The sequence below is a fragment of the Bactrocera tryoni genome, chromosome 5 (assembly GCF_016617805.1).
Source record: "Bactrocera tryoni isolate S06 chromosome 5, CSIRO_BtryS06_freeze2, whole genome shotgun sequence".
NCBI lineage: Eukaryota > Metazoa > Arthropoda > Insecta > Diptera > Tephritidae > Bactrocera > Bactrocera tryoni.
Window position 1 is genome coordinate 54,697,304 of NC_052503.1, and position 15,428 is coordinate 54,712,731.

The 15,428-nt window shown below is 36.2% G+C and overlaps 1 protein-coding gene and 1 non-coding gene across 4 annotated transcripts in view; both read left to right on the forward strand.

Moving 5' to 3' along the window:
* The window catches only part of LOC120778206 (organic solute transporter alpha-like protein), a 38,647-nt gene extending 24,064 nt beyond the window's left edge, over window positions 1-14,583 (forward strand). For 2 of the 3 annotated variants that reach the window (XM_040109960.1, XM_040109961.1), the window contains 5 exons: window positions 11,246-11,516; window positions 11,576-12,057; window positions 13,667-13,792; window positions 13,856-13,982; window positions 14,061-14,155. In XM_040109960.1, the coding sequence (XP_039965894.1) occupies window positions 11,339-11,516; window positions 11,576-12,057; window positions 13,667-13,792; window positions 13,856-13,982; window positions 14,061-14,155 (1,008 nt within the window). In that variant the 5' untranslated portion in view covers window positions 11,246-11,338. Of the gene's footprint in view, window positions 1-11,245; window positions 11,517-11,575; window positions 12,058-13,666; window positions 13,793-13,855; window positions 13,983-14,060 lie in introns of those variants that run through there. The other variant, XM_040109962.1, reaches the window with a different exon arrangement.
* Trnam-cau lies at window positions 13,488-13,560 on the forward strand. The gene has a single exon. It is a non-coding gene; the product is annotated as a tRNA-Met (tRNA).
* Window positions 14,584-15,428: the final 845 nt, after the last annotated feature.

Genomic DNA, 15,428 nt, shown 5'->3' on the forward strand with positions numbered 1-15,428 from the left:
AATGTGTCGTAAAAGGTAAAGCGTTTGTTAGATACTACAGATGATTTTTGAATGACATTGTGAGTATGATAAAACGTTAACATATGCGAAAGTAGTATATGAGAAATATGCAATTTGCTTACGGGGGTATTCTACTCTAGAATTTTGAAAAATTCGATTTTTTTTATACATTTAAAGTTTACACCCTTAAGAACATATCCTCCTAAGGATTTTTAAAAATTAGGGACTACTCTAGCAGCATCCTTACTGATTAAAGAATTTCTTTTGATTTTTTTTCGGACCACTTCAGGAGAATAAGGATCAATGCCACCAGGATGCGCCATTTTTTTTTACACCTGTCTCTCCCACAAGTGACAGAAGCTTTTGGTCATCGGTCGTAATATGCAAAGAGTAAATATTAAATTTTGTTTTAAACTTGGGAAAACGTTTACTGAAACATTTCAAATGATGAAAAAAGTTTATGCTGATCAATACCTATCCCGTAGTAATGTGCATGAGTGGTTTAAGCGATTCCAAGAAGGTCGTGAGGACCTCTGTGACGATCAGAAGTCGGGCTGGTCAAAATCGGTGATTACCCAAAACAATATTGAAAAAGTGCTGGAATTTATTAAGAATGGGCCGAAATCTTCTTTGCGTTACATGGAAATGGAGTTAAGTATCACCAAGACTCCATTCATCGCATTTTGATAGATAAATTGGGTCTACGGAAGGTGTGCTCCAAGTTTGTTCAGCACAAATTGGCTGAAGAGCAAAAATTGCTCAGAACCCAACATTCAATCCGACGCTTGTGACCTATTATTTGACCAAAAATCACATTTTAACCATTAACCACTTTCCGTATTCACCTGATCTGGCACTCTGTGGTTTTTTACCTCTTTTGGAAAACTTCATTTGCCCAAGAAAGGACACTGGTTTCAGGACATTTCAGCTATCCAAAAGGCGACGACCGATATTCTCAAGAGCATTCCGAAAATACCCCTTAAGATCACTAACTTATTCTTCTGCCCTCACTAATGTATAATATACATCTATATGTATGTATCTATTAAAATGTTGCTGGCAATAAAAAATGTTGACAAACTGGGATAACGAGATCGAGAACCAATACCTCAAAATAAGCCGTTTTGTACCAGTTGTTGCATGATTCCTATGAATAGTTACATGAACACTAATGCTGGCACAGATGTGTTGCAATCAGTGATAGCATCAGTCAGACGGTTGAGTCAATTTGAATTAGCAAAGTCAGTTGAGAGAATGTAAGTCAATTGTTCATTTAAATTTTCATACATAGATTTCATAATAAATTTGCAAATTACGTGTTTTAATTTCATGTCAGACGATCTTGTTTAAGAATCTGTTATACATATACAGATATGTATGTATGTTGCTATGTATTTTCATTGTAACAGTACAATGCATCTATGTTTAAACTTTTATTAATTTGAGAATTCTCTGAAACGTCAAGAGATAGACGTTTTTCATACATTTTTATGTTGAACAAAGTTGCACTAGATATTACTCAATGACAATTTGTGCAATTGCGATTCCGAGAAGCTTCAAATAAAACGAATATTCGCAGAAAACATGCAATTTGTTCTTGAATATAAACAAAGTAAAACTCAATATATATTAATTGCGCAATTAATGATAAGTTGAGTTGAAGAATTTCATTTAATTGTAAAGATATTTCGCAGATAGTGATTACATAGGATTTTAGGGTTTGAAATAGTATATTCTGTATTTCCAATATAATCTAGAGCTCAGTAAAGTTGAAGAAATCTTAAGTGAAAGTTAATGCAACATTTCCTTATATCACTCAAGTGTAATTTGATTAATTTCGACGCAATTGAGTTAATCTCGTTAAAAAATAAATGACTTAATTTATATTTACTTGTCTAATTTCGGTACTTCAGGCTTTGTTGATTTTCTATTGAACTTTCAAGTGTGAGCACAGCTAAATGCGAGTAGCCATTAAGCTTCTTAGTACCGTTATGTAAGTGCAAATATTTTGTCGTTAATTTGATAACAATTTACAAAGCAAACAATTTTAAATTAGTTAACTAACTAGCTATTTTATGGGGGCAGACGGATTTTTGATCGCCGTTTTGCGACTTCTATTTCTTGTCTGCCCGTTAATTTGCACAAATGCCCCACAAGCATCTCCGTGGTGAATGTACAATTCGTTATGTAAGTATATTTATATAAAGTTAGTTGTTGGAACTCTTAAGCGGATTGCTGTTTGCCGACAGTTTTTGCTTAATTATAATGAATTTATTTGCATACGATTTGTTAAGGATTAATTTATGCAGACAGGCGCATTAATTAGACACAATCAAGGCGAAAAAATTGCGAACAATTCGAAACTTGAATTCGAACAAAAGTTTTACGTCCTCAAAAATTTATTGTAGCCACGAGAATATTTACACATTTATTATAATATTGGTTATTTTTATCATTTAGATAAATACTTACTAGTAGGCCCTGGCCACCCGTTGATGTGCCTAAGTGATATATGTATGTATATAAATTGTATGAGATTAAGCTATTGAATACAGTGAAGTATTATTTATGAAGATAGAGTCGAAAGTGTTTAAAATTACACATACTTCAAATTTTAATAATACTCTAAAATTTGAAAATTATTCACACAACTTTTTTTTAAATTCTGCAAATTAATAACTTTTAAAGTTTTTAATTGGCAACATTGAACGTTTAATATTACGAATGGGGTAGGTGTGGGTTTTCCAAATTTAAACCACAAGCGACATTGTTTGGCTCTGATACTTATGTATAAGCTAAACGAAATTAGAACTGTAGTCTTTCGAATGAAATCGTATACTTTGCCAGTAGCATTGGATTACTTGGAAACTTGATTATTTCTCTTTGAAACTCTTCGGTCAAAATTGTTGCTTCAATAATATTTTTTGAGATCTTCTTGATAACCAACGTTCCATAAGTGAGGTGTATTCAAATTACCCAGAAGAATTATAGGTGAACAATCCTCAAACAAAGATTATGTGATGGCATTCCGGGAATATCCAGCGGATTTAAAAACATGAGGGGAACGATGAATTTATTTCGACTGCGTTGTTATTATATGAAGAAACAACAGAGAAGCAATATCTCATTTCGCATTGAGATAGAATAAATATACCAATATATTTGCAATAGAAAGCACTTTTGAACCGTGGGGGAACAGATCGAATAAGTAAACAAAAGCGCAACCGTTCAACTTTCGGTAAAAGCAAAAACCCGTTGGTCATATCCATATAGTCGTAATGCACGAACCCTGCTTTCTGAATTCTACATTTTGCAAGGACGGAGACACGCGATTCCAAAAAATAAAAACACCAAAAATGTTTCACGGACTCTTTTACGCTGGTGGCATTACCAGTTGTTGCAAATCCGAAAGTGTCTTTGATTACGTTTTCGTGGGCTTCGCTGCTCCACTGATTGTTGAAGTTTCATCTTCTTCTGGTCATTTTGCTCAAAATAATATTTTTTATACTCTAGCAACATGGTGCAACAGAGTACAGTAATTTTATATACCTAACGGTTGCTTTTATCACCCTAAACTAGTCGAATTGAAACTCAAGTGATTGTCTGTTTGTCCGTCCGTCCGCGCAAGCGTAACTTCAGTAAAAATTGAGATATCTTAATTAAATTTGGTACACAGGGCGAGTTCGAAGATTAACATAATCGGACCACTACCACGCCGACAAAACGCCTTTTAGCACTAAATTACGATACAAAACTATAATTTGAGAAAAAGAATTGCGGTAGCAAGGGACACTTGTGGGCAAAATATTTTCGAAAAATAAGAATGGCCCCGCCCACTATATACATATCTCCTAAACACTTAAAACTACAACAGCCAAATTCGCTTAGGATAATTCTTATGAGAACTCCTACCAACAGTCTGAAAATTATTGAAATCGGATTATATCCCCGCCCTCTCCCCACATACGGTTTTATTAAAAACTACAAAATGCGAGTTAAATCAACAACAAAATTTGCCTTAAACATTAAATTTTAAGCCCAGGATGAAACAAGAGGGCTTTATCGGAATCAGGGTCTAAAATTATCGTTGGGTGTGGCACCGCCCACATTTTGGTGAAATTAATAATTGTGTGCCTGTGTGCCAAAAATAGGTTGAATCGGAGTAATATTTTCTTTAGCTCCACACCATTTCTTTCTTTAAGAGAATAGTAAACAATTAAAAAGAATAAAAGTAAAGTTGTAAACATATTGTATTGCTAACATATGTACGTGTATAGCGACAGAATGTGCGCGTTTCGTACTATGTTTAATGTGCTTTTGCAAACTTTTGCTATATGTCCTCTACTTTAAATTAAAGTTGAGATTTCAAACTTTCATTTGCATAAGTCTGCACCTAGGGCGAGGGGTCACCTGTATTTCTAGGCTACTGAAATGCAAAATATTCAATTTTTGCACCACAGTCTCTTGTTGTTAAGAAAACAAAGCTTTTTTAATTTATTTTTCATTTACTAATAGAAAGATTTTCGAGCTTCCAGTTGCCTTTATACCGTATACATCGGCAGAAAACTTGTTTTAGACTTCATATAACTTACAAACCTTGGCACATTTTGGGGAGGCTTCTAAAAATCATATGCGGTGATCAACATCTGGTTCCACTTTATCGAAATTCGAACGAATATTATCCGTCCAAGAGTAGCTATTTCGATTATTGCATATTTTTGAATCAATAAGCTTTGTCATCACTGCAGCAAAATCTAGCAACAATGATTTTAAACATGTTCCACCATGGTAAGATGTAAAACATAGTAGCTAGGGATGAAGCCTTAGTAAGACCATCTCCGTCCGTCACCGGAAAAAGGAAGTGGAATATGCTACATTTATGAACCTATACAGGAGACCAACTCCAACACTCCTATTTTAATCAATCTCTTTTTTTTAATTATTAAACTTCATTAAGTTTCAATCCCATTTCCAAAACCATCTGGTATTTCCTCTGAGTAGTTTATACATATATGTACATATTATAAGCCGGCCGATTTCTACTAAATTTCTTTAACATTGCTTTCAACTCTAGAATAGTGTCAGATCTGCGTTAGTTAAAGAATTATAGAAATAGTTCTTTGGAATTAAGGGCAGACTCCGTTAGGATATTACTAGAAATTATAATAACACTACAAAATTATCGATTAGTATAACGGGCCTGAAACCTTGACCAAATATACTGATACCATTCTCTTGCAATCATTAAAATATCTTGGACAATTCGCAAACCACCTTTTCTCGGGTGCGTTCACAACTTAGACGCATTTAATTGCAAAGGTCACGCATTGAGCAACAAATCAGCAACTAAAAGTGTTGCCGTTCCTTTTCATTTTAATCATTGCCGCTCATAACAGTTGCAGCTAAACACGAAAGCCATCCAAAAATTTACGCAACTCGCGGTCATTCATTCCCTGGCGCTAGATATTACATAAGCGTGCCATAAGCAATAAGCGTTTTCATACAATTTATAATATTTTCGTTCCCTTTACGGCCTTTTTTTCGCCCTTTTTAGCGGTAAACTGGTTTGCCTCAAAGCCACACGCCGGCCAAAGTCGAGCAACGGTGCTCAGTGACGTTTAATTGCGCGCAAACATTTATCGCAACTTAGCTGGCATCTTTCAACAAACTTTTAATTTCGCTTTTATTTTCAGCTAATTGCGTTATTTTCTTCAAATGATGTTTTTAATTTGGTTGATATCACGAAAGAGATTTCTATCAAATGACCGTGAATTCGTGATTTGATGAATGGCTTTTTTCCATTCGCTTTTGATGTTTGCATTCAACAGCTTAGACGCATTTCAGGGCTGACCAATTGCCAAATGCTTAAGTACTTAAGTACTTGCGACCGCTTGCATGTAAAACGCAATGGACTCATGATGGCTGCCGTTTGCCTCGACATTTGTCACTTCAGTGACAATTACAAATAGCGGTAATTATTGAATATTGCCGACACTTATGATTTCTACGCTTTTTGCCTGCTTCTTCGCTTATCAAATGACAGCGCTTAATGCCACTTGAGTGGCTATGATTACTGATAAGCCAAGCAACAAAGCCGCCGCATATCATCACTCTGCCAACTCGTAGTTCTGCAGCTGATTATCGCTGCACTTGTTTTGACGCGATTAAAAATAATAAAAAATGTTGAAAAAGCGAAATCATTTACCATTCATTTATTGGCGATGTCTAACTAAAAAAGTTAATAAGCAATTATGAGGTAATTCGTCAGTAGCAGATTACCAACACGATCACTGAATTGATGGCGCTTTTTATCAATCACTGAAGTGGAATAATTGACTTTACAAACTAATTTTTATGTCCTAATTACGGTTTTTCGCGGCAAATACTAATTATCTTTCAATTACATAATTTGGTAAAATTTCGATTGTCAACGATAGTGAATTGAAATTTCTAACGAGCGAATAATCACAAGTTAATATGCTCAAATAAATATATGTATGTATGTATGTAGGTTTAGGTCCAACGAACAGGTACTTATGAATTCTATTTTTATCCGATATAAGAATATTTTTTTTAAGGTAGGTTTTTTAAATCATGTTCACGTTAATCGAATGGTTTTAAGAAAAAAAGTTGGAAGGATGCCATTCCTCAATGTGTAGGATGAAAGCATCAAGATTACAAATTCAAGGATGCGAGAACTGCTCAAAGAGAGCTGCCATCTGTTTAAAGTAAATATCTGAATCCAATTATACATACAAGCATTATATTAAAAATTATTTCTGTCGGATGTATTTTCGAGAATGGTGGCTACTTTTGAAAAAAATTGTTTTTGTGTAGCGAAATACCTCAAAATCGGACATACACGGTGTATTTCTCCGGCTAAGGGAGCTGCCGTTACAGGAGCTAGAGCTCGGAACCAGACGGCACCACCAATACCTTAGTCCTGATGTTGTTACGTAAGTTCTTAAAAAAGAACTGACTTGCAAGACTTACGCCAGAACAACTTTTACAAATCGTTCAACTTTATTACGAAAGTTCACGTTAATCGGCCTACTGAGCCATCTTGAGACCCATCTTGAGACACCCATGCAGCTTATGGCGTAACGAGTACAGTGGCGAGACAGTATTCTGGCCGAGTATGATACTCGGTTGAGAGAGTTGCGTTGGCGAGTAGAGTTTTACACGTATTTTGTTCATCTAGTTAGACAGTGAAGTTTTTCAAAGTTTTATTTACATACATTGTTTGGTAGAAAAAGACATTTTAAAAGAGTTTTTAATGACGTTCTACCGCATCTCATAAAAGAGTTGTGAGATTTTCAATTCTTTCACAATGCAAAATGCAATTGAAACTAAATAAACAACATAAAAATCGACCGAGTGGCGAGTGAAGACCGAACGCGTGTTCACATGCAACGAGCGAGTGAGTGATTAGTTCAGAAGGGGCAAAAGAGTGAAGAAAACAGAAGCACTCGGCTTAGTAAACAAAATGTGATTCTAGTGACTCTCTCGCCACTATACTCGCCCACTGACTCGGTTCATTACTCGCCTTACTGTTTAAACGAAACGAGCACTCAGCCGAGTCACTGTCTCGCCACTGTACTCGTTACGTGTAACAAGGCCATTATGCAGGAACTAAAGCCGCTCGAACTTCCCAAGCAACATCTCTTCGCTTTATGGGTTTTTGGAAAGTTCCAAGAAGATCCGACGTTTTCTAGTCAAATTTTGTTCAACATTTCTGGCTCAGTAGGTATATAAACAAGCGAAATTGCCGCATTCGGGACGAAGAGCAACCTGCCAACGGTTTGGAGTGGTTTTTGGGCCGGTGCCGATATTTCGATATTTCTTCAGAAATGATACCGGGGATAATGTAACCGTCAATGGCAACTGTTAACGCGTCATGATAACCGACTATTTCATGCCTGAAATTGAAGCTCGTGATTTCAGCGACATTAGGTTTCAACAAAACGGTGCCACTTCTCACATATCACATCAATCAATGGATATAGGAAGAGAACACTTCGGTGAGCATATAATTTCACATCTTGGGCCGATCGATTGGCCACCTAGATCTTGTGATATCACACCGTTAGACTTTTTCCTGTGGGAATATATATAGTCTAAAATCTATGCCGGCAATCCTGCTTGGATTCAGGCCTTGGAGCAAAACATCAAGAATGTCATTCGCCACTCGAGTCGAAAACTGAACTCAAAGCAATCCAATTATTTGGATTCTTAAGTCTTAAGCCCCTAATCCATATAGAATTCCAATAACTAATGAACAAATCTAATATGTACATGAATTTCGGTTCAGTGTTTGAAATAACTGCATGAACGCCTAGATGGCGCCACTGTTCTTTCGTTAATTGATATTTTTATGAAACATAATTAAGTCAGAACGAACAAGTCAAAGTTCATTACAGTGCAGGCACTCTGAAAACTTTGGGTATTTACATACCTACATACATATGTATATATGTATATGCGTTGATATTTCCAACCTTATTTGAATAACTTTTGTAAATTGAAGCTTAGGATGGCTCAGACTAAAATAAAATATGCACGAAAAACCAATAAGTTCAACTTTATGCACAGACACATACCTAAGCACACATGTAGAAGACACATGCCTTGTGTTGTCTCAGAAGCAATCAATGAGCGTTTGTCAGCCTTGCATGCATATGTATGTATTAGTGTATAGATATGTTTTTAGCATAATCGATTCCGTCGAAAACACTCATGTTCCTGTTTGATATACCAAGAACACCACAAACATTCTATTGATTGCATTGTAATGCCTGATAGAGTTCCGTGGGGTTCAAATTCAATTTGTGCATCACATGGAAAGACGGAAGAATTGAGCATTATTTGTATTTCTAGAAATAAGTTTTACGTTGTCTTACTAAATTTGTTTGATTTACTGAGAAAACTTTTAGTCAAGTGCACTTGCAAGAATATGTATGTATGTATGTATGTATAAACATTTGTATATAAATTATTTAAATCAAAGGCATTGATTTTTCTGAGCATTAAAACAACAGTTATTTTAGTTAAATAAATACAATTTGCTGAAACATTTTTTTTTTTTTTGCAAATCCACTTAGCTCGTTGTGACAAATTTAAAGTGCTATGATGACACTTGTTATATAATATATTGACTTACGTAGATATATCTAGTGCAACAACGTCTACCCATGAAGCTATAGTACTTCATGCAATACATATTCCGTCTAGCAATAAAACAAATATTTTGTATCAACTCTTTTTACAAGCACTCACAGCTGAATGAGTTCAGCAAATTCGTTTCGGGGAAGTGGCAAATGACATATCATATTTATGGCCCTCGAAGTGTAGTCATTTGCAGTGGCGCTCAGAAATATAGCAAACATTTTAAAAATTATTTTTTCTTCCGCGTAATTCGTCAACTTAGCCTTCGTTTGGATATTTAGGTTATTGTTTTTAAGCTAAAAAGTTCGGATAATTTTAAAAATTTGACCTTATTGTAGCTATGTATATATGTATATCAAGTTTGTCCGGAAAGTAATAGGACTGAGTCGATTTAAAACAATTTAAAAACTTTCAAAATAGGTTCCTTCTGCGTCGAAGCAGCGCTGCCAGCGCGATTTCCAAGCATTGAAGGCGTTACGGCAGGCATTCTTCGGAATAGCCTTGAGAGTCGAGATGCATGCTGCTGTGATCCCCTTTCATCGGCCCTTTCAGGCAAGGAAACAAAAAAGTCCGGGGAGGGTCACATCTGGGTTGTACAGCATCTGGGGAAGCGTTGGGATGCCGGCCTTGATTAGGTAGCTGTTCACAAGAAAGGCGGTGTTAGGCGGAGCGTTGTCGTGGTGCAACTTCCAATCGGCTGCGATGTCTTGTCGGACCCGATTGACCCTTCGTTTGAGTCTCTTGAGGACTTCCACGTAAAACTTGGTTTAGACGGTTTGTCCAGGAGGAAAAAAAAATCATGGTGGACGATGCCTTCGGTATCATAAAACCCAATGAGCATCGTTTTCACTTTAGACTTGCTCATTCATCAGCGACCTCTTCCCGGCCCACCAAAAAGGCCTGGTGCCACCGAAACACACCACTTCTTGCTAAAGCAACATCTTACTAAGACTGCTTGATTTGATATCAAACTTCTATGTCACAGATTCCTGCTCCTGCTCTGCTCCTCACTCACAGAAACACGTCGCATGAATACGTTTGTTCTGACTCTCCAGGTGATCGGAGACAAGTGACTATCCGCTCGTTCGTTAGCTAAGAACGCCCTCTACCGAATATAGTTGGTACGCGCACGCTCCGAAGTACAGTCGCGGAAGACATGTAGACGAATTTTAGCGATCCTGCGACTGTTCGATGCATTTCTATGAATATACGATTTCTCTTTAACTTCCAAATTGGCCTAAGTCCCTGTGAATACCTAGCATTGTGGTTAAGCTTCGCTCAGCAAAGATCCTCTTGAGGTCTGAGAACAGAAAAGAGTCATCTGTAGATTCTTTGATCTATGTGCTTTAAAAAGTCACCGTGAAGTTAGCGCGTCGACGGCAGGTACTCACGTAAATCGCGACGATTCAACTAACCTTCATATATTTAGAATATTAATTATCTTGGTCTTACTCATTTTAAGGTATTCTAAAGTATTTTTTTTTTTTTTGATTTTTTTTTAATTATGCCCGTAAGAACATCTCTTTCTTTTGGACGTCCATTAGATACATTATCTTCATGAATTTTTGGTTGATTTTGCGAACTTCTTTGGATATTGTCGTTAAAAAAACTTGAAATATTTATTTTATTTTCGCCAAAAATTGTAAGAGGGTGGCCACTTTCGCTCACTAACTCTATAGTTATGCAGTACAAAATTTATTGACATCACTGTAGTCGGCAAACAGTATCACATTGAACTTTGTGAAGTGTGCCAATATTAAAAGGGTGTATACAAGCTATACATAAGTACTTGTAATTTTATTTGTTTAGGAATATGGGTTTAAGCACTCCTTTATTAACGTGATACTCAAAAGGTATCCAATAACAGTATATTTTGAGCAAACAAATTCTTGAAGAGCCATTATGTTTGAATTGTACATACCTTGTATATTTAAATAAATGTTTAAACAAAATTTTAAAGTTTTTCAGACACCAAATAAAAAAGATTTTAAAATATACATTAGAATAATGCAATAGAAACATAGAAGAGCTCGCCTACTCACAGCCTATTAAAATTAATATTTGTTTAATTCACTTGCAGCTTCATCAAACATCTTAGATAGGAGTAGAGACCCAACGGCATCAATATAAAATTGCTTCTCGAAGTCAGAAGAAGCGAAAAGATTTGTGAAAAATGTCCACAACTACTGAAGAACCCACAACAGCGTTAGATTTCACTTCGACGTTCACCGGCAGCAGTAATGGAGATCTAATAGCGACGCCAGCGTTAAATAGCGAGGAGTTTGCCAATCTAACCTACGATGATGAAAAGAGCATCTTCACACATCCCACATTAGCAGAATACTACAATAGTGAGTACCGCTTAGATCTGCCTTACTAGAGAATAATATTATTTTTCATTCTCCCGCAGACCTCACGCCCTTCGTCACACTCTGCATATTCGTCTCCGTCTTAACATTTATGCTCAACATTTCCATATTTCTCACGACCTTGGCTAAACTTCAGCAACGTCTACGCAAGCCTCTGCTGGCTCCATCGATAGCGCTTGTGTCCTTGTACCCGCTCATCAGCCTCGCAGCGTTGCTCACACTACTCTTGCCGAAGCTATGGTTCACCTTTCACACTGTTATGCATCTCTCGTTTACGGTCGGCGCCGTTTTCTTCTATCAGTTGTGCAGCCATTTTATTGGCTCCGAGACCAGTTTCATTAAGGAGACAGCGGGCATGGCTGTGCCGATTAAGACGCCACCATGTTGTTGCTGTTGCATATGTTTACCAGGTGTGACGCCCACAAGGGGGCGATTTGTAGTATTGCGATGTCTCGTGTATCAAATGGCATTCGTTCAGGGGAGCATAATGTTGGTGTTGAATGGCATTTTCTACAATGATATGGTGAGTAAAATGAACCTATGTCGTTTAAATACTTTTATATTTAGTCGGATGACATGCCATAGCGTTGTCTAAACTACTTCATACAATAGCAATTTAAAAATTACAGTTACTGGGCACCAGTCTCATAAATTCATTAGTTCTTCTTAGGCACGTCAATAATTTTAATGGGCTAAAATCAAAGCTCAGACATATTAAAATCTACAGATTGTATATTTGATCATATTTACTTGCAAGTCGAAATTTAGCTCCAAAATGTAAATTTCTTTAGGATACTTTTAACTCTGCTACTTCAACCTCTAAGGGACCAGCATTCCTTCCTTTCTCCCTGCTTTATCTCGAGATCATGATTAGTTGAGTTTGTAGAAAACTAAAGAAAATCAAGCATAAATATAACTTCTTCTGTATTCGCCATTATTAAATGGTTGAGCTCTAAGAAACCATCAAAATACTTTCTCTTACAAAGAAGGTTTTGAAACCCTCAGTCTTATTTTCTAACTTGTTTAGTATTCGGAATCGATTTTTACATCGATGAGTGTTAGGGACATCGAATTTAGAGTTTATAGCACATTTGGAGGTTTTCTTAGAACCCAAAAACATCGATATTCTCTAGTTTTGACACCTTGTTGAACTCAATCCACTAACTAATCAGTTCATGTAAGATGAAATTTCTTCTACGTCTGACGTGCTTTTGCTGGAGCTAATTAAAATACATCTGACTGAAGAATATGGACTCAGTAAAAATAACCAGCTATCTACAAAACACTTAACGCAGCTCGTATGATATCATTATATGATGAATTGTAGCAAGTTTAGGACATAATTATAGGGGTAGAATTAAAAAAAAAAACTTCTGTGCAGCACATTGTAAGAAATGACACTATTATATAATATTAAAATTAGTGGGTTATACATGAATTCCAGAAATTTATTATCAAAAAATCTAATTATCTACTCGTGCAGTCAATAAAAATTTGGTATTTACCTTATTTGTTATAACTGAATTCCAGAAATATTTTAACATCAAATAATCTAATTATCATCTTGTCGAAAGAAATATTGTATTTAACCTTATTTGTTCCGCCTGAAATCCAATAAAAAATTTATCAACCAAAAATCTAATTATCACCTCGTACAGTCGATAAAAATATGTATGGTATTTAACTAATTTGATATTAGAATGATAGTAAAATTCAATAGAGTCTATAGTATAGACCAATTAGTACCAGCAAAAAGAGTCATTGGGGCGCCACACCAAGTGTTTGTTGTAGTAATTGTCTAACGCCAATAATATAGGTAAATAAAGCCGAAGCCCGCCAACAGCCGCTGGCAATGATATAAATAAAATACAAATATTAGACTATTTAGATAATCCACAACAACAACAAATGTAGTCGAGCATTTAAAGGGCATCTGACAGTTGGGGTGATATAGCCTCGGTGGCGCAGTAGGCAGCGCGTAAGTCTCATAATCTTAAGGTCGTGAGTTCGAGCCTCACCCGGGGCATTAATATTTTTTCGATTTTATTCAAATAACTATTATGATTCTTATATATTATTTTTTAACTTAATTAGAACTGTAAAATAATGTTGATTACATTTTCCATTGCCAGGCCTTATTCCACGATGTGCAATACTATTTTCTGCCATTCATCATTACTTCTATTATACTCGGTTCATGGGGACTGAATATAACGGTGCGTGTGGTGAATAATTTACATTCGGATTATAGTACAACGGTGAGTTAAGTTGCATTTTCAATAATAATAACTAACTGTAATTTGTATTTAATTGTCGTTTAGAAAAAAATGTTCGCACTTCAGCTAATTTTATTGCTGTGCAAGATGCAGTATCTCATACTGGACAAGCAGCTGGATAAACTGTTACTGGGCGGCGACTATCCGATGAATCATATTATCTATAAGCAGTGTAAGTTACGCTAATTTTGAACTAATTACAATTATATTATTGCGATTTAATCATTACTATCGCACCTTCCTTTTGCAGCTATCATCAACAGCTTAGTCGTCGTGGAGATGGTTTTGGTGTCGCTACTCGCTCAGAGTGCTTACAGAATTCCAGTTATAATCGACGATAATTGAAGGCAGGCTGTTTCATCTAATTTCTTAACCTTATAAACAATTACTTAAACAGTTTACTTAAATACTTACGTCTGTACTTACGTGGCTAGTTTGATTTAAAAGTAGTGCTCATCAAATATAGTTCTTATTTTATCAAAGTAGTCCTAATGTATTTTTACGAAATGTAAGCTCTGGTTAATGTTTAGTCAATTGTCACAGGGCAGGTAGCTTAAAATTTAAACTTTAGCACGACTTTCTTCTTTTAAAATAATTAAAAAATTCAGCACCATTAATTTTATAAATGATAATGACAAAATTGTGATAAATAAATACTTTCAGTACATTGTAATCTACCATTAACTAGAATTTTACGTAAATATACTTAGATTTTTAAGTAGTGGATAATATTTTGTAGTGAAAAATATAAAATAAATCTATCATTATCTATATACTCTACTGTGTTCAGATACAAAATAATCTCAAAACAAGAAAAAACGTTAACTTCGCTTGAACGTCCCGTTGGTATGGCAGCTATTTTATAGATAGATAGAATATAATTGAGGTTTTGCACTGTGCCCTCTCTTATATCATATATGGTCACAAAGGCCCAGCACTCTGAATAATTCCAGGAGTTTGCTGGGCGCGATGGAGTTGATGTGATCGCTGTCCACGCAGATGGATCATAGCCTGCTTCTAGAAATTTCTGGGCATTGTGGAATCAAGTATTCTAAATTTTCCAGTTCCATGCCGCAAAACGGGCAGTTTGCGCAAGAGATATGTATGTATGTTGGACAAGGGTTTCTTAAATCTGCAGTGCCCAGTATAGACAAGGAGGTGGAATTTGTCTCGGGGACGGGTGATCATATCTATAAATCTCATAGGTTGTAACCTCACAGTAGTAACTTGGCTTGATATATTCCTGTTGCCTGATACCAGTGCCGTTCTCTCTGCACTTTCTCCATCTTGCGGAGCAACTCCTTTATGGTGTGGTATTCCTCCGCAATGCATGGTTCTGGTCCCATAATCTTAGAAGCCGCAGAAGGGCGGGCTAGTTCGTTGGCCAGCTAATTGCCCCCGACCTTTATTTGTTGTGACGACATTATCTTCCCTTTGCCAAAACCCCCTGCTTCTACTCATCAAGATGCAGCGGTATGAGCTCCAGCATGACTTCAAGTTCTGCGGTTGTGCAAGTGCACATTGCCCCTGAAGCGCAGACACAGGTAAGTCTTTGCAGCTTCGATAGTTGAATGGCTACCGAAGACTGAGTTGACTTCGATGCCAAAGCAACTGCTCT